Source organism: Engystomops pustulosus, chromosome 5 (genome assembly GCF_040894005.1).
Source record: "Engystomops pustulosus chromosome 5, aEngPut4.maternal, whole genome shotgun sequence".
NCBI lineage: Eukaryota > Metazoa > Chordata > Amphibia > Anura > Leptodactylidae > Engystomops > Engystomops pustulosus.
In genome coordinates, this window is record NC_092415.1 from 165,110,369 (window position 1) to 165,133,383 (window position 23,015).

General features: G+C 39.6%; 1 protein-coding gene across 2 annotated transcripts in view; it reads right to left on the reverse strand.

The window, feature by feature from the left end:
* Nucleotides 1-23,015, reverse strand: part of PLCL2 (phospholipase C like 2) — a 145,024-nt gene that overhangs the window by 43,169 nt on the left and 78,840 nt on the right. For both annotated transcript variants that reach the window (XM_072153670.1, XM_072153671.1), the window contains exons 3-4: nt 18,408-20,888; nt 14,914-15,117 (exon numbers count right to left, since the gene is read on the reverse strand). In XM_072153670.1, coding sequence (XP_072009771.1) covers nt 14,914-15,117; nt 18,408-20,888 — 2,685 coding nt within the window. The remainder of the gene's footprint in view (nt 1-14,913; nt 15,118-18,407; nt 20,889-23,015) is intronic.

Genomic DNA, 23,015 nt, shown 5'->3' on the forward strand with positions numbered 1-23,015 from the left:
AATTAATCACCCTCATCCACAAAGCTCTTCATAATGCTGCTACTCCCTACGTCTCCTCTCTTATCTCTGTCTATCACCCATTCCGTGCTCTTCAATCCTCAAGTGATTGTATTCTCTTCCTTAATTCAAACCTCCCACTCAGGTATCCAGGACTTCTCCAGAGCTGCACCAATTCTCTGGAATGCCCTACTAGTCTATCAGACCAATACCCAACCCCCAAAAGCTTTAAACATGCCCCTAAAACTTATTTATTTAGGCAGGCCTGTCATAGTTCATAACTGCATGGCACTTTAGCTCTCTCTTTATTAACCAACTGTGTGTACTCCCCCTTTCTGTTTTAAGGAAAATGCCAGGTACCAAGCTACAGGCTTTTCTGCAGTCCCAGTGATCTTGGACTCTGTATATAAAATGGTGGCTGCTGGCCGCTTCAAGCAGCAGCATTTTTTTTTATTGAATTATTTTTATTCCATATGACTCATTGTTTTCATAAAAACAAAGGCATAAGAAGCTAACAGAAGTGCAGATTCGACCAGAGGGGCACACACCAGCATGCAACTGTGCTTGGTTTACAATCTTTCATCCTGCTGGTAAATGTCCTTTAATAGGGCTCTATGGGGGCCTGTCACTATCTGGATTTGTAAAAAATGTGGTGACAGGTTCTCTATAATAACAATAATATTTACTTTCTGAAATGGGAACACCCGTTTAAATGTCTAGAAAATTTGGGAATCCATTTTGTAGAAAAAGTTTCCCTTTTTTTTGCTCATTTGGGGGAGCATATGAAGGGGAAAAAGGAGAGAGGAGGTAGAGTTTAATTAACTTCTTAACGCTCACTGATGGATATATCCGTTAAGGGGATATATTGCAGTAGACACCCATTGTTATTAACACCAATTGCTGGTGTTAACCCCTTGATTAACTTGATTGAAAAGACGGTGGCTCATCTTGGTCGAGATTGCCTCTCCCCGTAGGGCATGGAACAATAAATATCGTTATTGAGAACTAAAATTTGTTACCCAGAAAAAAAGCCCTCATACAGCTCTGTAGATGAAAAAATGAATAGCTTTTTGAAGGGGAGGAGCAAAAAATGAACGAAAAAAATGCTGTGACATGAATGTGTTAAGACAACAGTGTATTGTAGGTTCACAATGTAATGTTTTAAAAATAGTTCCTTTATTTTAGAGACCGAATGCCCAAATATACTGAGGATAACTAAATAACACATTATCTAATTCACTGTTATTAACAAAAAATACACCATTTAACAGATATACAATTCCTGTCTCTATCAGTCCTGGTGTACACAATTTCAGTTTCCCCTGGTTTCTGACCCTGGATCTTCTTACTTAGAGGTCGGTAGCCATCTTGCTGTTGTGTCTGTCACTGTGGAGCTGAGCTGATCCCTGCCTATAACCCCCTCCCCCCTGCATTCCAGGACGAGCGGACGCTCACTGACTTAGTCAAGCCAGTACCCCCAGCCCACACGACCCTTAACCAGCTTATATCGGGTTAAAGGGGGCGTGGTGAGCCAGTTAGGGGCGGGGTTAAGTGAGCCATCGTCTCACTGATTGGATCCGGCTCCAGTCGTTCGTGTGAAAGAGCCTGGCCTTAGAGCAAACAGCACATCACATCTGAGAAGAGCTAGAAGCTACAGGCTGATTAGTTCTTAGTCCAAGAAGGGGGAGGGAGGTACATCAGATCTAACAGTGTGTTGGGGAATAGCAGAGATGTAAGAGAGCTGACTGTGTCATTGTATGCAATATGCATCTCATCATCCCATCTCTGATCTGTCTCATCTCTTTTTCTATGTGTCAGATACTAGTACAATACTCAGAAGGTAAATGAACATTTAGATAAACCTGTACACTGATAATCTAACCACATTGTCAGCACACAGAGCTAGATGGATAATGAAGTGTCTGCATAGAGAATCCCCGCTCTCTGGGATTTTACACTGACCATAAGTGAGTTATAGGAACTGAAACAGCAATAAAACTGAGTAAAATTGTAAATTAAGGGGTTAAAATCTTCTTTATTGTGTAAACATCACTCGTGGATTGAAATTTGAGATTTTTTTTGTGGGCAAACCCCTTTAAAGATGTTTAAGAGTAAACTCTGCATGCCGCTGTTTGCCGGCAGGAAGTGTCTTTGTGTGAGCTCGTCTTGTAAAAGAGGGGGGAACTAATATCGATAAACAGAAAATCCTTTAGGTGACCCATTGAGAAGTCTTGTCCAGTTCTAAGTAGTCAGAATCTGCATAGAGTTGTGTTTTAACAACCACTGGCATTTTATCTATCCTACCATAGACAGAAAGGAGGCTAACAAGCACCAACTCGCCTGTCACCTAGCACATGACCCACTCTCTGTACACCCTTAAAACTGATACCAGGACACGAGAAATTGTATCTTCAATATTCTTGGCACATTCCCAATTTTTTATAAAGTAAATAGTAGGTGAACAAGGTCTGCTACCACTTTAGAGGACAAGAGCGGTTTTGGATTGATATTGCATATTAGAAAAAGTGTTCAGAAATATTGACAAAAAGTTATTAACTTCCAATTTAAAGCACTTGACATGAATGATTATTCTTTTGTCTATTGTCGATCCAGCAGTGTTATCATCTCATCCCTGACAGTTAAAATGCCATTCATTCTTCTTCAAATACACATAAAGTGCATAAAGTTATAAAGAACCGCAGAATGTAAAATAAGACTAGTGAAAAAATCAAATCCTTAAATAATTGATTTCTTTTACAAAATTCTCCTCCTTGCTCGCTTGATAATATGTGACAAAGACAATGATGACATTTTCCAAGCCGTCGCCAAAGTTCACAAGACACTGACAGATATCAAGTAACACCCAGCCGTTCTGTTTTTAAGCTGCTCGCTTTTTTTTTCTTTCCGTTAACAAGGAAGAAGAGGTCAATTACACTTCATTATAAATTGACTTAGTCCGTCTGAAGCAAAACCTCAGCCAATCTGTAATGAGGTTATTATTGATCTCTGTCTTGTTAGTGGATTGTCTTATTGTTCGCTGCCCTATAACACAGCGTTAAAAAGCTTCTTGAGGAGGATTTTATAATATGTTACATATCATCCTGTATCAGATCGATAGACAGATAGACAGACAGATTGGTAGATAAAGTGCAGAAAAGCAAGTAGCTCTCCAATGTCCAATTCCACTTAAGGGGAAAGTTTATTCAAGCCCGGCAATGTTTCAGTGTGCTCCATTTTTGTCAAGCTCCTTGGAGCTCATCTTTACATAAGTTGCTGTCATAATGGAACAAAGGAACACTTTTTCCACCTCTTTCTGACCTCCAGAAGTGCTTCTTGCTTTCAGATAGACATCAGTCATAATTATACAACGACTGACTGGTAAAAAAAGAACAAAAGTGAGGATTTAGTTTGTAAAGTTGAAGTGTGAGAAGCAGCAAAGAGGGGTAATGGGAAAGGATTAGTGATGAGCAGACCCGAACCTGCAATAATTAGTTCAGTGTTGAACAATGCGGGTTCCGAACCTGGGCTTCAACAAGAAGTTCAGGTTCTAAGTTCAACTCATCACCTTCCCCCCATGCCGTTAGCACCTGTGAACGGTACTGGCACTGATTGTGGATGTCAACTTTTAAATGCCTCCACAACTTTCCTATGGAGTGCCATTGAACAATCCATGGAAAAATGTCAGCGCGCATACACCACCAGCATTTAAATGCCGCCAGCACCGATTGAGTGCGTTACCAGTGGGGATCAGCGTTCGGGTTCCATTACCAAACAGAACCTTCAGGGTGAGCTGAATCCGAATTTTAAGGAGTCCACTCATCCCTAGCAAGTCTTGTCGTTGTTTAACCCATATAGTGATACCTACCAAAGATGGTCCAAAGAAAAAATACAGGAAAACAAAATACAGTATGACCGACAAGTTCAACTACAAGTTGCTGTTGGCCGTGTATTCTATTTGTTTTCAGTGAATTTTAGTTTTGGGATAAGGAAAGAAACAGGAATAGAGCCAGCTAAGTGTGGAAAGAAGAACCTTCCCCTGATAAGATATATCACACATTTTCTAATATTTTCCTATATTGTTAGTTTATACTGTTTGAAGGGACATTTAAGGATTATCTTCAGAGGTCATCTGGAGTCTATGAATCATAATTGTACTGGTCTTGGTGCAGAATAAGGGAGAACTACGGCTGTTACAGCTTATCAGTGTATACAGAGTGTAGCATGTACCGTAGTTATGTACATTACAGCATGTTTCCCAAGTAAATGAAACAATCTTCAGTAATATCTTCACAATATATCAAAACAGATATACAAAATTCAAGATTCACATGAAACTCAGGTTATAATCATTCTAGCAAAAATTTTAATTTTATTTTCATTTCAATCTGGATACAAGAAAAAAAGAAATGAGTAAATACGGTACTAAAAGATTATAAAAATATAACCAAGTTAAGCAAAGTAAAGATCTTATAAGAGCCCCAAATGTCGCTCAAATACTGTTCTCGAAATTGTCTTGATATAATACAATAAAACATAGAACTGCCAGCAGTGATGCACTTCATACATAAAGTGGGTACAGAATGTATTCAGACCCCATAAAAATTTTCACTCTTTGTTTCACCGCATCCAATTAGCAAGATCAAAATAGTCCTTTTTTGCTTATTAATGTAAACTCTGTTTTTTTCTGCCAAGATGGGGTTCAGAAATATAGATTTTTGGTAATTTAATAAACAACAAACACTGACATATCAAATGGTCATCAGTATTAACCCCTTCATGCTCCGTGGCGGATATATCCGCCACGGAGCGCAGTGACTTAGCGCTCAGTGGCGGATATATCCGCCACGGCGCTTATGCCGGCTCGGCTCTGGATCAGAGCCGAACCGGCATCGGGAAACACGGGGTGCCGGCTGTAACTAATAGCCGGCACCCCAGTGTAACACCTGCGGTTGGAGTCGGCTCCGATCGCGGGTGTGTAACCCGTTAAATGCCGCGGTCAGCACGACCGCGGCATCTAACATGTCTCTGGGGTGTCTTTCCCCCACGATCGGCCCCCCCGAACCGTTTTCGGGGGGCACCGATCACTGCTATGGAAGTGCTGGGGTCCGATCTGGTCCCAAGCACTGCCTGCAGGCACTGCCAGTAAGATGGCGTCTGTGACGTCATCTTACTGGCATAGTGCCAGCCTATGCAAGTGCATAGGCTAACACTGATAATACCCTGCAATACATGATTATTGCAGAGTATTATCATGAACAAGCAATCAGATGATTGCTTGGTCATTTCCCATGGTGGAAAAGTGAAAAAGTAAAAAAAAAAATGTTATTCAATAAAAATGCCCCAAACTCCCAAAACATATAAAGAGACATATAACTCAAAAAAAAAGTCTAAATCATAACAAAAACCCCACATATATAGTATCGCCGCGTCCGTAACAACCCGTAGAATACAAGTAAATCATTATTGAACCCCCACGATAAACGCCATAAAAAAAACTGCTATAAACCTTTCAAAAATTATGATTTTTAGCTATTCAATCCCACAAAAATGCTATAAAATGTGATCAAAAAACCATGTGTACTCCGACATGATACTGGTGCAAAGTACAACATGTCCCGCAAAAAATAAGCCATCAACCAGCTCCGTAGCCAAAAAAGTAGCAATGTTATGCCACTTGGAAGACGGCAATACATAAATGATAGATTTTTCCCCACATTAGGGTTTTGTTTGACAAATTTAGTAAAACGTAAGAAAATATATTCAAGTCTGGTATCCCCGTAATCGTATCGACCCATAGAATAAAGATAACAGGATTATTAGTCTATACGGTGAACACCAAAAAAAAAAAAAGAGTAAAAAATCCAGTACAGAATTGATGCTTTTCTACTCCTGCCCTCAAAAAAAGTTCCTAAATTTTCAACAATAGGTGATACTAACCCCAAAATGGTAACCATGGAAAAAGCATCTCATCGCGCAAAAAAAATGGCATCACATGGCCCAAATAACGAAAAAGCGAAAATTTTATAGCCTTCAAAAGGGGCCAATGAGGAAACTAAAATCCTGGCAGCTGCAGGGCGCTCCTTCCATTCTGCGTCTCGCTGTGCCCCCATAACACAAGTAATGGCCAAATGTGGGGGGTCTTTGTACTCAGGAGAAATTGCAGAACAAATTGTATGGTGGGTTTTCTCTTTTTATACTTTGGAAATGTGTAAATTTTAGTGCTAAATGAACGTATAAGGGAACAATTTGACCATTCTAAATTTCACCTCCATTTTGATTCAATTACTATGAAGATCTCAAGGGGTTAACAATCTTCGTAAAAGCTGTTTCTGATAGCTTGAGGGGTGCAGATTTGAAAATGGGTTGGTTATATACGGGGGTTTTGATGCTAAATATGTAAAATTTCATTCAAAACTGTATTTATCCCCAAAATAGTCAATTCTGAAAATCCGGAAAAGCGATATTCTATTTGTAAGCCGCGTGACATCAAAATAAATTATCCAGACATTTCAGAAATTATGAAAATGTAAAGTAGACAAATGGGAAATGTTATTCAGCAACTTATTTAGGTGGTAAATCTATCAGCCTGAAAACGCAATGATTTTGAATTTCGAAAATGGCAAATTTTTCAAAAAATTTATCATATTTTCTTTTTTTTTGTAAGTAAACGCAAAACTTATCAGCCAAAAATTACCACTAAAATGAAGTACAACATGTGGGGAAAAATAATCTCAGAATCGTTTTGATAAGTAACAGTGTTCAAAAGTTATAACCATATAAAGCGACGCAGGTCAGAATCCAAAAAATCGGGCTGAGCCTTAAGCTACAAAATGGCTGCGTCCTTAAGGGGTTAAGATCCTTTGCTCAGTATTCAGTAGAAGCAACTTTTGAGCTAGTACAGCCATGAGTCTTCTTGGGAATGATGCAACATGTTTTTCACTCCTCAGTTGCTCTGAAGCTACTGCTTTGTTATTTTAAGATAAGTTGTGGTTGTCCAAAACTTCTTCCATTTAAGGATTATAGAGACCACTGTGCTTTTAGGAACCTTGAGTGGTGCAGAAATTATTTTGTAGCCTTGGCCAGAACTGTGCTTTGTCACAATTACATCTATGAGCAAAATGGACAGCTCCTTAGACCCCATAATTCTCTTATGCTCTGACATGCACTGTGAGCTGTGAGGTCTTATATAGACAGGTGTGTGCCTTTCCTAATTCAGTCCACTCACTTAAACACAACTTGACTCCAATAAAGGAGTAGAACCATCTCAAGAAACATTTTTTTTCCTGTCAAGATGTGGTGCAGTGTGTACATTAAGGAGCAAAAAAAATGTTTTGCCAATTGACCAATTGGCTGCAATGAAACAAAGAGAGAAAAATTTAAAGGGGTCTGGATACTTTCAAAACCCACTGGAGTAGTTTTCCGCAATTCTGCTGGTAATTTAAGTGGCCATATTGAGGCAACTTTTTGAATTTTCACCAAAAAAATCAATCCAGTACGATTATATTCATACGGATTCCGGTGGGGGAGATCAAAATATAAAGAAGATTGGAATATCAGAGAGAACATTGATAAGAATTTTTTATAGCCAATAAATGGTGGAAAAAGAAGTCATAAATTATCTTTCATTGCATGATTGGGACTAGATGTTATGAAATTGAGATCATTACAATTTTATACATCTATAATATAATAGTAAAGTGTTCCACAGAGAAAAGCAGATCACACGATTCCGTATGATAATTTGTTACATGATTGAAACAATATGTACCCGACATCTAGACAAAGAAATCATCTCAGAATTCTTGCCAGCTCACCCCACTGGGATTGTAGGAAAAATGTTTTTTCTATATTTTTTTTAAACAGATTAGAGAATAAAGATAAATGGCTTTGAGTATGGAAGAGAATTGATCTTTTTCTGTCTCTAAGTTTGCAATACCGTAGACTTTGCATAAAACTTACCTGTCCCGTTGTCGCCGCCGATCCAGAATGTCCGACAAGGATTCGGAGCTGTCGCGATTCACTAAGATCGTGCGTCCAATTTCCTGCATGTGTCGCTTCCCGCGCTGAGGTCCGCCGGAGTTAACCTTCTTCTTCCCAGGGGGTGTGAGTGCTGCTCTTGCGACACAATTTGATTTTTAAATTCCGCGGTTTGTCCGACAGCCAAGGCCCCGATTTGTGTCGCATGAAAGCCGGCGCCAATGTGCCACAATCCGATCGCGTGCACCAAAAAACTGGGGCAAATCAGCGCAAAAACTGAAAAAATGGGGAAACACGACAAAAATGCGTCCGACGGATCCTTAGTAAATGTGCCCCATTGTGTTTTTTTATGAAAATGTCAAACACAATGCTAAGAATGGGATCCTTGAGTCAGGAAGATTACTGACAGAAAAAGAAGATGTAAATAGTCATGTCTCTCTTTCTACAATGACAAATCTGCAGGCAAATAAAGTAAAATTATAAAGTTAAATTACATAGATACTAAATAAATTGGGATTGTTCAGACTGCAAAAAAGACACCTTTGAGGTGATCTGATCTGTCTTTACATATGTATGGTCATTGCAAAGATCTAGCACATATTTTAATCTTAGTACAAGTAAATCCAAGCACTCCGTACGTGTTTTTGATGCCAGAAAGTGATACTTTATTATATTTATACAGAAGTGATCAAAAGGTGTGACGTTTCGACCTACACTCAGGTCTTTGTCAAACACGATCTGGATGGAAGACAGGGTTAGGCTGGCTGTGCTGGTGAGCGTCCGGTATTGACACTATGTGTCTGTAGACTGCCTACAGACACATAGTGTCAATACCGGACGCTCACCAGCACAGCCAGCCTAACCCTGTCTTCCATCCAGATCGTGTTTGACAAAGACCTGAGTGTAGGTCGAAACATCACACCTTTTGATCACTTCTGTATAAATATAATAAAGTATCACTTTCTGGCATCAAAAACACGTACGGAGTGCTTGGATTTACTTGTACTTGGATATTATCGGGGTGGGAACCCTAATCCTTAACAGCACCCAATATCGATGTGCGACCGCACGAATTAGATGACATATTTTAATCTTTCCAAGAAAAACAATGCTACATACATTGTAGAAGTGGGACATTCACACAGGAAAGGGTTTTTCACAGATTGAGTAGTACAAATATAAAAATGGCCTGCCCCAAGAGGTGGAAATAGCAGAAAATGGACTTTTGGAGAGAAATGGGTCGGGAAAGAATTTTCCCCTTAAATTAGGAGAATTGGTGTCTGCCCTCTGGTGGATTTGGCCTTCCTTTAGATCAACACTGTAGAAAAAATATAGGCTTGACTTCACGGGCCCTTTTTTAACCTTAGGACCTATATATCTTAAGGGTAATCTGGCTACAAAGCTTAATTGCAGTGATGGAATGAGCCAACCAATCAGTTTGTAAGCATTTCCCCATCAAGACTAGGAGAGTGCAGTCACAATAATATAAAGTTCAATAAACTTCACAAATTTTTATTTTATTGAAAGATCTGGACAGTATCACAGCCTGAATCTGAGCATGCTATAGCTTGACTTTGCCTTATATTCTTTACTGTCTGCTTTCGTGGCTTTACCAATTCAAGCTTTACGTAAGACAGACTGGATAATAGAAGATTGGCAATAACTTCTGACGATTGACAGAGAATATAAAGATTGATGGATGGATAGATAGATACAATAGATAGATAGAGATAAATCGGACTAATGGATAGATAGACATTTTCATTAAAGGGGTATTCCCATCTGAGCATTTACATTTAATTAAATTCATTTGCCATATGTAAACATTTCTTCAATTGGATGTTTTTAAAAAAAATGTTCCTGTGTGAAGATAATTTCTCATAAATGTAGTTATTCTGTCCCTTTAGAAACGAGGTACTTTCCTCGGATACGACCACGTCATACTCTGGCAGCGGTGGCCAGACATGCGCTATAGAGTCCTGCCAAACCACCAGGATTCAGCGATCATTACCACAGGACGGCTGTGCGACATGTAGTAACTCCCAGACATTTTATATACAATAACCTTTTGTTTCTTTGTGCACTCAATCTATCAGACGTGGCCGTATCCGAGGAAGCTATCTCATTTCTAAGGGACAACATGGTTACATTTATGAGAAATTATCTTCACACAGGAACATTTTTTTTAATAACATCCAATTGAAGAAATGTTTATATATGGCAGATTAATGAAACTGAATGTAAGTGCCCAGATGAGAATACCCCTTTAAGCCTCTACTAGCATCATTGTAGATACAAATAGTCGTTACTACAGATGAAGATAATGAAAGTCTTCATTTATAGGGGTAAGTAAATTTCCTTCAGCGCTCCTGTATCACATTGCACTCTTTAGTCTCTTAAAGTAAACACAATGAACGCTGAAAAAGTTTACTAGTTAAACAAATGTCTGTGTACTTCTTACACTCCTGCTGCTGACCTTATGTCCATCATAAAGGAATACAATAAGCGGGTCAACATAGGAATTCAAATATTAACTTTATATTCAATCCAAAGCCAAATTATTAGATGAGAAATCTATAAAGATATTTCACCTGTAAATAATTAATTTTTAAAAATGGATAAATCTTTGTAAATAAAACAAATACAGTTCAGTTCATACAGTTTGTAAAACTTTAATGATAACTTTACAGATTTGATCAAATAATAGGGAACTGGCTAAATAAAAATCTTTATGAATGTCGTCATTGAAAGTCTTGTTCCCAGAGGTCTGAAAATAAAGAATCACAGCCATGGGAATTCAACCCCATAAGTTCTCAGCAGCAGAGGTCGCATTAACGCCTCACCAAGCGTCATAGACGCATGATGAGGCGCCATTACTCCCCAAAATAATTGCCATGCGTCAAAGTACGCTTGGCAATTATTCCTTGTAGCGCGCAGGCGGAGCGGTCCGGCGCGCTCGTTGGTGTCTCCGCTGCTGAGCGGGGTGTTCTGTCAGTGTGAGCTGAGAGGCGGCACTCACACACGACGTCTCGTGCTCCTCGCCGCTGTCTGCTGCCTTGACGGCGGACCCATGCGGGGGAGTGATTTGCGGAGGTCCGGAGTATGAGTGGCGCCTGCAGATCCTCCTCCAGGAGATGAACGCCGCCATATGCATCAGTGACCTGGCAGTGGGGCTGCAGATGCTTAGAGTGCACCGGACTGAACTGGAGCTGCGGGTGAGACATCCGCCATATATTGCACTTCTGCAAATTCTTATGCCTAGCACAGCTGTGGCTTGTTACTTTTGTATCCTATAAACCCAATTAATTCACTTCTCCTAGACAATTGTAGCGAACCCTCAGCTGTGGGAAGTGTTAACGCTCAGAAAAAGGGTTAGGGACACTCAAAACCTTTCCTGTTGTTGTGTGGGCAGCTCTTTCATGATTTTTGACAGCTGAGGGTTTGTTACAAGTGTCAGTGGTTCTTTGGAAGCAGCAGGAATGTCATCTACAATACAGAACAATGTGACAAACCCTCAGCTCTGACTTATGTTGAGATTGTTGGACATCAGTTTTATCCACATGGTTTTATAAGGAGAAAAAGATCTGATGCTGCAGTAGAACTACCACTCTTATCCTGCTCAGGTCTTGCTGGGAGTTGTAGTTCTTCCCGTATCTTGAACAAGGCCAATCCTTTTTCTTGAGGACTTTGGTCCTGTACATTACTGAAATGGTCATATGGATTAATGTATGTGATATGTAGAGCGTCTCTCTACATATATGCCAAGGTCCTAATCAGAGGCCGCATTTACGCCTCACCCAGCGTCATAAACGCATAATGGGGCGCCGTTACTCCCAAAAATAATCCCCTGTTGCGCACAGGCTGAGCAGGACACAGGATGCAGTGTCTTCAACACCAATAACAAAGCTTCTTTCACATTGCTGATGTTAACCCCTTAAGGACGCAGGGTTTTTCCGCTCATTTCTCGCTTTTCAACTACAAAAATCCATAACTTTTTCATTTTTACGTGTACAGACCTGTGTGAGGGCTTATTTTGTGCGTAACAAATTTTACTTTCCCGTAATGTTATTTATTTTAACATGCCGTGTACTGCGAAGCTGAAAAAAAATTCCAAATGTGGAAAAATTGAAAAAAACGTTCTTGTGGGCTCAGTTTTTTTGGACTTTGACTGTGCACTCAAAATAACACCTCAGCTTTATTCTTTGGTTTGGTGCGATCGCGGTGATACCAAATGTATATAGGTTTTATTGTGTTTTAATACATTTTCAAAAATTAAACGAATGTGTACAAAAAAGAAAAAAAAAAATTTTGCCATCTTCTGACGCTAATAACTTTTTCATACTTTGGTGCACGGAGATGTGTGAAGTGTAATTTTTTGCGAAATGAGCCGACGTTTTCATTGCTACCATTCTGAGGTCTGTGCGACATTTTGATCATTTTTTATTTCATTTTTTATGTGATGTAAAAAGTTGTAAAAGTCGCATTTCGGACATTTGGGCGCCATTTCCCGTCTCGGAGGTCACCGCCGGCTGCAACCGTTTTTATATTTTGATAGAACGGGCATTTTGGGACGCGGCGATACCTAATATCGGTATGAAAGGGTTAATAGCCGCAATCGGTGCAAGCACCGACCGCGGTTATTAGCGGTGAAGGTTTTCTGCAATATGCAAAAACCCCCACCTTTGTATGAAGAGGACTCAGCCCGTGAGCCCTCTTCATACACTCCTTATACCTCTGCGCCGTAGAGCTACGGCGCAGAGCGTTAAGGGGTTAAGCATCGTGTAAGGGGCTTTGTTATTGGATGCCCTTCTACCATGCGGGCTATTAGCTGTGTATTGAACACAGCTGATAAAGTCTATTGTATAAAAGGAATCTGTTGTCAAAGTATGGTCCACTGCCCAGATTTGCTAGTAAGAAAGAGTAGTACAGTGCTATGTTGTATCTGTAATGATTTTCTTGCTATTCATCTATTAACACTGTATATGCCTAGGAGTTATTTATATGTATTGCTGAAAATTTGATACTCCTCCTCGGCTAAAAATACTCCTCAAAAATGGTAAAAGGAGTATTATTACCCTTCTGGAAAAAAGTTAGTGCGACCTCTGCTCAGCAGTGTATTACAGACTGTTTCAGAAGTAAAGGCATGTTCCAAGTCAATAGCCTGCAATCGATTTACAGCCCTTTGTCTGCCATCCTCCATGGTTTAGAATTTACTGGGAAAAGTACACTTCCAGAAATATCCGAATATCCCAACTGTGTCTGTGTTGGAGATATAGGCTCAATAAACAAGGCCTAACACCAGTATAATTATAAAGTACGACCAACTGCTAACCCTGCTATGGTCCAAATAAGTACCAAAACATACACTGGCAATAAGTACAGGCAGGTATAAATTCAAAAATAGAAAAAACTGTAAAATGTCAATATAATATAGCAAAAGTGTATCCAGGGGGAGCTGCCGCAAGAACACCAGAACTTAGCAGTTGGTCGTACTTTCCAGAAAATATCCCTCATCAGTTACTTTTAATATCATATGCCTCCAACAGCTACGTTGTATTACAATATTAATAACAACATTTATGGAATTTCCTTAAAGGGGTTGTCCAGAGTCCACAAGATAAGGCATAAGAATCTAACCGTGGGTCAGACTGCTGGGACCTAGTGATGTGTTCTGCATTAACTAGCCAGCTTTATAAGGTGAACAATGGGAGTTGGCTCCCGGCAATGAGATGATAGCTTCCTTAACCATGACCATAAGGTTAAGTTAACCCCAATGCTTAACCGAAATCCACACCAACTTTTATTGTTAAAAAGTGTCATGGAAAAGTATTGCCTAGTCAACCAAGATTCCTTAAAATACATTTAATAGGAAGGCATTCAGGAGCCAGAAGAGCGGACTCTTTTTTTTGTGAGCTGAGACAAAAGATCCAGCTCACTATCAGGGATGGACTTCCCATCACTACTGGGACCTCCGCCGATCATGAGATCACAAGAACTAACGGTGGTCAAATTGTTTTCCTTTTATTTATTTAATAGGAATAGTTTCAATTTTTTTTTGTTTTATTTACTAAAAGGGCATATTAGGAAATGTTACAATGAACATCATTTTTTAGAAAAGGCCACCAATTTTTGATTGGCAGGGGTCAGAACTTGCCCCATTTTCCTGTAGCACATATACTACAGCAGAGGATAAAGGAACATATAAAAAAGATCTCCAGAGATACATGTGTTGTAATTCACTGAAAAAAAAATATATCACAGAGGCATCCATCTTCCATTGACTTTAATATTGTGTATGGAACCTACTGACTGCCAGAGAAAAGAGCAGTCAGTATGTTCCATACTGACTGAAAGGTCTTTTTCAATGATAATAAAAAAAATATCTCTAGTGCTCTGGTTAAGCATGGCACCACCCATCACCACAGGCCTCTATTTGCTTACAGAGGCTTAGTGGCAATCCACATACCTGCTATAGCCTACAACTGCTGCTGTAGCAGGTGTGTGGCTGTTGACGCTGCATGACCGCTTAGCCTCTGTATACAAATAAAGGTCTGATGGGAAAAGCCACAGTGAACTGGGAGATAGGACTGAGGTAAGCATAAATTTGATCACAGACTATCAATTTATATGATGAGAGTACTTGTGGATGGGTAGATGTTCTATATGAATGTAGAGACACGTATGAATGGAGAGACATGGGTACTGCAAGGCTATGTTTGAGTGGGTGCTGGATGTGGAGTAATGCTTCTCCATGTGTAAGTGTGTGTGTATTTGTATGTGCATCCAGTGGGGTATGTTGACATATTGTCCACCAATCAGGTGCTGGATCCAACAGGAATAAAACTTAAGTTTCCATATTAAGTGGAGTGAACATTAGAAGTATAGAAAAAATAAACAACACCCAAACATATTCCAATGAGTACACACAGAAATACTCACAGAATCATATGCTGTTAAAATCCGTTTCATGACTTCTGGAACGGTGCCCTGTAGCTCCATGGTGGGATACTGATCAGTGAGATTCATGACAACTACTGGGGTGTTGTCAGGTCCTGCTAGGCGGGTTGACAGAGCCATGATGCACTGCATAAGATTCGCTACAGGAGAGAGTCCACACAGCTCTTTAAATGAAACTACAGCATTCTGGAGAGAAAATATAACTTTGATTAGTATATTATATAGATAGACGTAAAGGCAAATATGTAAATTACCCACAGAATAGAGAAATTAGAAATACTGCTTCCAGGGACCCTATTATTCTAAAATGGGGTATTGCCTTTTCCTACAAGTCATACTACAGCATAACATTTACCTGGTAGAGAAGTAGCAGCTTAGCAATGAAGGGTCAATAATCACTGACAAGCTACTATGTCCAAGGGGATTAATCTGATATCCTAAATTGGATTGTAGACTCAATACTCAATTTAATGCAGTAGCGTCTCAACAGCGAATGGTGCTGGCCAAACACAAACAAGCCGCTTTATTTCAAGAACACAACTGCCTCTAGGACATCTAAAACGAAATGTTTAACTAATTGGCAATAGAGCTGCTCTTAGAGAAATGGAGCAGAAGTCAATTAAAGTTATAAGGTTGAAGGGGAATGCATTAAAAGTATGCGAGAGCTCAACAAGAAATAAATAAACTTGGAAGGACATTTTAGTTCTGGAATGCAGAACGGGTCATGGATGGAAAATCATTGGTGGCCTTCTACAAAAATGCAGAGATGCTTCTGGAATGCAATGGAGCATTATTCTTATTATATAGTGTTATATAAATCTTCAAAACTCAAAAGATTTCCACATTAGGAATAAATAGTAAAAGGGTAATTTCATCACAGCTATTTATGATAAATCCATAGGATACCTGAAAAGGTACATATCCCACAGGTGGAGCAAGTAACTGACTGCATTTGGCGGATGATACAAAAAAATTGGATTTTTATTCAACCACAGCAGAAAACTCCAGCTTGTCTAATATCATTTATGGGAACCAATGGTCATCCATTGTGAGTGATTATTTGTATCCAATTTTCATATGATGGTTAGTTGAAATGGTCAAAGTTGAACATTTCAGACAATATTTAAAATATGCATATGGACAACATAAAGATTCCTGTTTTCTAGCTCTTTAGGTATGAATGCATTGAATGACAGTTCATTTTCAGCTCCATGCTCACAGAGGAGGAAGGAGAGGGAGGTCATGTGACAGTGCTCTGTGTGCATAGCAGAGCTCAGTAGGTTCAGGGCTGTGGATACAGATCTCTCCTACACAGAACAGTGAGGCACTAGATCTCCCCTGTTCCCTAGCAGATCCTCCATCCCTCTCTGTGATTCAGGAGCCAGAAGAGCCGCCTCATCTTAGTGAGTGGAGTCTAAAGAGCCAGCTCACTAAGAAGAGCCGTAATTCCCATTAATAGAGCTCACACGGCACAGACTATACACTTCATGTAAATGTTTTAGGTATGATTTCTACCACTTATTACATGATCCATGCTCCTCGTTGTGATGGAAGCTGCCAGACTGTCACCATATACATCCTGTATGTGCACTGTGCAGTGTTCAGTGGATTTTCTGCTAGATTATTTAATGAGAGAACACATCATCATCATGGGAACTGAATGCAGAGTGAATTGGACTCAGCTTCAGGGCACATACAGAAAAAGGTCTCCACTCAATGCATAATGCAGGTGGTAATAGTAAACTTTGTAATATACTTTACATGCTATACATACTTTTCTGTCCATTTTTTCAGCTTTATAACTTAGCATTTTAGCAAAGTATTTTAAACTCACTTTTATACCAATGCATTACTAAATGCATTACGAAATTAAGGAGTCAAAAACTGTATTATGTAAAGACTACATCATTTAAATCATAGCTCCGGATTTCGCGGGATAGTCCCTCCGTCCCAGACGGTGGGAGATTTTCACATCTTTCTCTGTTTTGTCCCTTACATCGCCACTGCGTCCCGCCTCCTGGTCCCGACTAGAATCGCTCATTTGGACCAGGAGAAATAACACAGAAGAAATGTGCGGAACAAAACTCCTCCCTCCCAGTGCCCAGTGACAGCATCCTATAGAGCGCTATTAACTAACCGACACCCCTCTTTTGCCCAAAAATCTTTTGCTTACATCCACATAAAACACCTTTTATCTTTTATTACCTGGCATCAGAGAGGGCGTGTCCTGCTTGACCGAAAGCTGATTTGCGTATCTAAAAAATGGCTATAATTAAGGTACCGTGTCTCACGATTTAAGGTGATATGTGGAAGACTTGTAACCCTTTACCAGCAGGCAGTGTTAGGGTGGAAAAATCTGGTCTTCTTTAAGCCTGTCTGGAGACTAAACAAGATGATGTCCTTGCCTGCTCTCACAGTAAGGGGAACTGCTGGGGGGCTCAGTAAGGGGAACTGCTGGGGGGCTCAGTAAGGGGAACTGCTGGGGGCTCAGTAAGGGGAACTGCTGGGAGTGGGCTCAGTAAGGGAAGCTGATAGGGGGCACTTAAGGGAGTCTAATTCTGCTGAGGGCACCGTAAGGGGGCTGCACCAGCTGGGGCCACAGTAAGGGGTGCTGCTGGGGGTGCACAGTAAGGGGAGATGCAGAATGGAGAGCTGCTACTGCTGTGGGGCAAAGTATTAAGGGAAGCTGTGGGGGGACACAATATAAGGGAGATCTGAATATGAGGAGGCCAGAACGGGGGGCTATGAGAGGAAATATAATGTGTGGGTTAAGGAGCAGGGCAAAAGGCTTATGCATCACAGACATTTTTCCCCAAGCCACTCCTTTTGCCCCACCGCTTACTTTTGTCCCTCTTTCATCTCTCAGAAGGTTGGGAGGTATGTTTAAATGAAGTAAAAATTATTGCTTTTGGTTGCATCATCTTCTCCACAAAGAAATTATGGATAAAGTACATATTTTTGTATTGACTGCCTTTTCTGGACAACTCCAGGGAAGTGCCGCAAAGCATGTGCACTAAGTCAGATGGTCTATTGCATGTCAAAGGAAAATAATGCCTCCCTCTTTCAAACAAAGCAAAACTTCAAACCTGTGAATTAAACCAGGATCTTTAAATATTTATTTAAACCACATGTTCACATTGTGAGACTTTGTTCCAGACACTAGTATAAAAACTGCAAGTAAGTAATATGGCAAACGGTACATTATCTAAGGGTCTGCCTGTACAGAAACTGGAAAGTTAGTGACCAGAACACAGGCAGCCATGATTCCATCCAAAAACTTCTGCACCCTGATGCAAAACGTGTAACGGATTCTCCAACTTTCATGTACCGAGTCATATAATACTTATATGTAGCAAAATTACTACTACTACTGAATCCACAACCGGTTTCATAAAAAGACAAAAATCCAAGATACAAAAATACATTTATATGTTATTACATGTTTCTTTAAATATAAATTCCTGTAGTTTGCTTACCTGCATGTTTTCACGTAGGTCAGTGGCTTCTCTGATAGGCTGAATGGCATTTTTGAAGACTTCATCAATGGTCTTGATCAATAATGTCCTCATTGATGCATAATCCCTCGACTTCTTAGCTTTCCTAACAGATAGGCCACGTTTATGAGGCTTTCCCCCACCCCTGCGATTTGTAATAGCTACATGGACAAATAAAGAGGCATGTGACAAAACATCTCCAGTTAAAGATTGTAGAGGAACATGTCTGTAGCCAGGTTGTAGACACTCAAATGGGATAGTGTACTGCCCAATAAATTCATCTCCAATATAGTCATCATCAAGCACCACAAAACGAACCATTGTTAGTTCAGGAAGATTAATCTGAAATTCAAAACTTTCATCAAATATTGGATTGTCTCCATTTTGATGCACAGTTTTTGTCCTCTGCTCAGCACAGTCAGCAGGTATTCCATGGATTTCAACGTAGACATAAGGATCCACAACATCTCCCTTAGCCCCTGATCCTTTAGGCTTTGGAAAATTCTGCCCACTTATGATTTTAATATGAAGAAGCTGAGGAGAAACTCCAGGCACAGAATCTTTTGTATTTGCACTAAAAAAAGAGATCTCCTCACGCATGATCGCTGGTCGTAGAACAAATCCACAATTTCCATTTTGTCGAAACCATCCAATATTAAGATCCATCATTAGACCTGGAGTCTGAAAATTCATAGCGACTATTTGACAACCACATTTCCAATAATCTTGGGGGTTCATGTTGCTAGAGTCTATTCGCATGGGACTTGGGAATATCCGAGACAAAAACTTTTTGTTATAGTTGACAAAATCACCAGGGTTTTCATTTGCATATTTGCCAGCTGCCACTTCATTAAAAGAACAAACTTCCCAAAACTTCTGAATCTGGAAAGATGACTGGAAATCGGTGAACTGAACAGATTTGCAAATGCTAACAAGGTCAGAGAGTTCTTTGCAAAGCTGTATTCGCTTCACCGCGACAATATTCTGCTGCTCTTCTCCTTTCTCCACCCGTTGTGACATCTCTAAACCTTCATCTTCATCTGTAACATCACCTTCAAATCCCGAACACTCGGGGGGAAGTTTTTTAGCCTTTATTAAAATTCTGCCTTTTAAAGTTTCAGGAGATGGCAAATATGCATCTTCTGCATTTGGAGGAGAGGTATAAAGTTTGTCTCCTAAGATTTTTTTCATGTGCTGAACCATTACTTTCTGCTGCTTGACAGAACAATGGTTCTCTAGACAAAGAATCAATGGGAACTCTGATGCATGAAAGGCATATTTGTTAATGATGTCAATTACACTACGGAAGACAATCTGTGTTGTCATCGTGTGCCCAGTGTAAATCACAGGTTCATTATCTGGACCATCCCAAACATCTAGTTCGACGCTTCTGCAACCCATTTTGAGAGCACGAATATATCCTGTAATATCTGAGGGACCCCTAAATTGATCTTCTATTAAATACGTATTATGGGAGGAATTGATATAGTAGTGGGATAAGGGTTGTGTCATATCTTGGCAAACTCTTTTGTGTTCTGGATCAAAAATACAACAGTCTGGAGACATAAGATAATTTGTAAAACCATCCAAAGACAAGCAACCTTTTTCCTGACCTTTAGATGGTTCATAATTCTTGATAATGTCAAGGCTGATTTCCTCAGTTACCTGTGCCACACCTTGCTCTGCTTCTAAAAACATCATGAGGTCTTTTGTATCCAGATATTCTTTATTGCTGGAGAACTGCACTAGCAGAAAATAAATCTCGGGTCTAGTGCATAGTTCATGAAAAACTTCAATAAATTCATCTTGGGTCACATCAGTGTGACTTTTTTGTTTAGATTTCTGTAATTCTTTGAATTTTAGTTCAATTTTGCTGTTTTTAAGACCTGGGTTTAACTTTTTTATAAATTGCACCGCTTTACAAAGAGGTACCTGTCCCACATTGTCCTCATCTACTTCCCTGAACATTTGAGAAAGCCAAGACATCCGCATGTTATCCTGGAAACTTTCAATCATATCAAGTGTATGTTTCCCATATGAGATTAAATACCGTAAACCTGTTACCCAAATATTGGCAATATCAGCAGAATTTGCAACAAGATCTAAAGATTCATAATTATCTCCATATATTATAGAAAAAGCACAGTCTTCTGAAATCTGGTCATAAATTCCATTACTACGAAAAATATCAGTATTTTTTCCAGTTCGGACCTCTTTCACAGATCGAATGTCAATTCTTGCTTTTTCAGAATCTTTCTTTGATGGCTCCCACCTCAACGATTGCATATCGGCATCCAAAAGAAAGTATCTGTGATAGATCCTAGAGTTAGAACGGACTTTTTTCAGTTCTGATCCTTCAACCATTGCGTTGATGCAATCGCTTGCGCTACTGATCTTCTTCTCGGCTGGCATACTGCTAAATGATACAGTCTTCTTCCGTTCCCGCTTTTGCTTTGTGCCATCCTGGAGAAAAAAAAATACAAAAAGAGATTAACTTTACTTAAAAAAAAAAAAAAAAAAAAAATATGTAATCTTTAAAATGTTAAACAAAAAGGGATTTTTTTGTCATGAAACAAGTTAGGCTCCATCCAAAGGATAGGGACCAACTTGCTGATGGGTGATAAGACCCCCACAGATCAGCAACTGAAGCCCTATCCTGTTGTTAGGGCCCAACTTGTTTTATGGGAAAACCCCTTTAAGTTGGGATAAAAAATTTTCTTGAACAACATACGGCAAAAACGTATGTCTGTTTCATACTGGGGATGCAGTTATGTTTATCATAAGATTTTTAGACATCAAACTAGAAAATTACTGCAAGCACAAAGGGATTATGAACAATGGGTTATTTTTAAAACATTACACAATGGATGTGGATAATATATTCAGATGTTTCATGAAAAATGTACATTACATAAACCACATTTCTAGAAAATAAAAAAAAAGTTATTACTCTTTCCCGTTAAACACAATGGGGCAAATTTACTAAATTTACTATGCACCAGTTTTCTGTTGGACTTGCACATTCTTTTCAGTGCAAACTGCTTTTTACAGGTATTTAAGAAGTGTCCGCGCCACATATGTATCGAATGCGACACTTTTGTGTCGGGACTGCACTTTTTTTTTCAGGTAACACAGATTTCGTATTTTATCTCTAAACCCCACAGTTTCTATTCTATTCACTTTGGCTCCACTTCACTGAAAAAGATCCGAAAATATAAATGATTATTTGGGAATGGTGGAGCTACAGTAAAGAGAATCCAATTGCCTAAGGTTCATGTGCACTTGCCAGTGAGACATGAATATAGATCACAACAAATTAAGCTTTCAAATCACAGCGTTATAGCTGAGGTGGCTTTTCTAAATCTGGTCGCAGACATTTAGGAGACCACAACAAAGTTCAACAACTCTGTCAAACTAAAGTATGGCATGTAATATTTCAAAATACTTTGAAAAAGCACTTGGAGGCTGCAGCTGTCGGCCTAGGTTGGAGCCAGGAGATTTAGCATTAACACACTGTACTATCACTGGGCTTCATGAGCTACTTTTAAGCCAACTAGAAAGTTATAACAGGACAAGGACAACAGAAAGAGCACATAGAAGAAACCACTGGTAAGGATCCAAAAGTTTGAACTTACAAAGAAGACTCTTAAATATGTTCTAGTGGAGAGATGTAGGAAGCAAGATTTCACGGGGCAGAGTAAGACTGTTCACATCAGTATCCACCATTTAGCTATTTTCTGTGTAAAGGAACCGGAAAACGAAGTTCAAGCTAAGGCCACTTGACGGGGTAAGGTGAAGACTCCATTGCAGTTGTGAAATTAATAAGGTTCCTACCATCCCACAGCCAGCGTACCTCCCAGTATTCACAGAACAGCCATGATAGTTTGTACGTGGCCTTACCGTGGTTATTTAGAGAAGATGTGTGGATATCAATCGAAACACCTGACTTTATGCAAGTGTCCACCATTGCAACCATTTTCCTGCCTAGATCACTGGACACATATGGGAGCCCTAGTGTAAGTGCATATGATTCGTATTATCTTGTGGATTATTTTTTTTTAACAATTTTAAATTAATTTCAGAAGTACAGTGCCTACAAGTAGTATTCAACCCCCTGCAGATTTAGCATCTTTGATAAGAAGCAAATAAGTTAGAGCCTTCAAACTTCAAACAAGAGCAGGATTTATTAACAGATGCATAAATCTTACAAACCAAAAAGTTATGTTGCTCAGTTAAATTTTAATAAATTTTAAACATAAAAGTGTGGGTCAATTATTATTCAACCCCTCAAACCATCAGAATTCTGTTTGGTTCCCCTAAAGAATTAAGAAGTAGTTCAGGCACAAAGAACAATGAGCTTCACATGTTTGGATTAATTATCTGTTTTTCCAGCCTTTTCTGACTATTTAAGACCCTCCCCAAACTTGTGAACAGCACTCATACATGGTCAACATGGGAAAGACAAAGGAGCATTCCAAGGTAATTAGAGACAAGATCGTGGAGGGTGACAAGGCTGGCCAGGGGGTACAAAACCCTTTCCAAGGAGTTGGGCCTTCCTGTTTCCACTGTTGGGAGCATCATCCGGAAGTG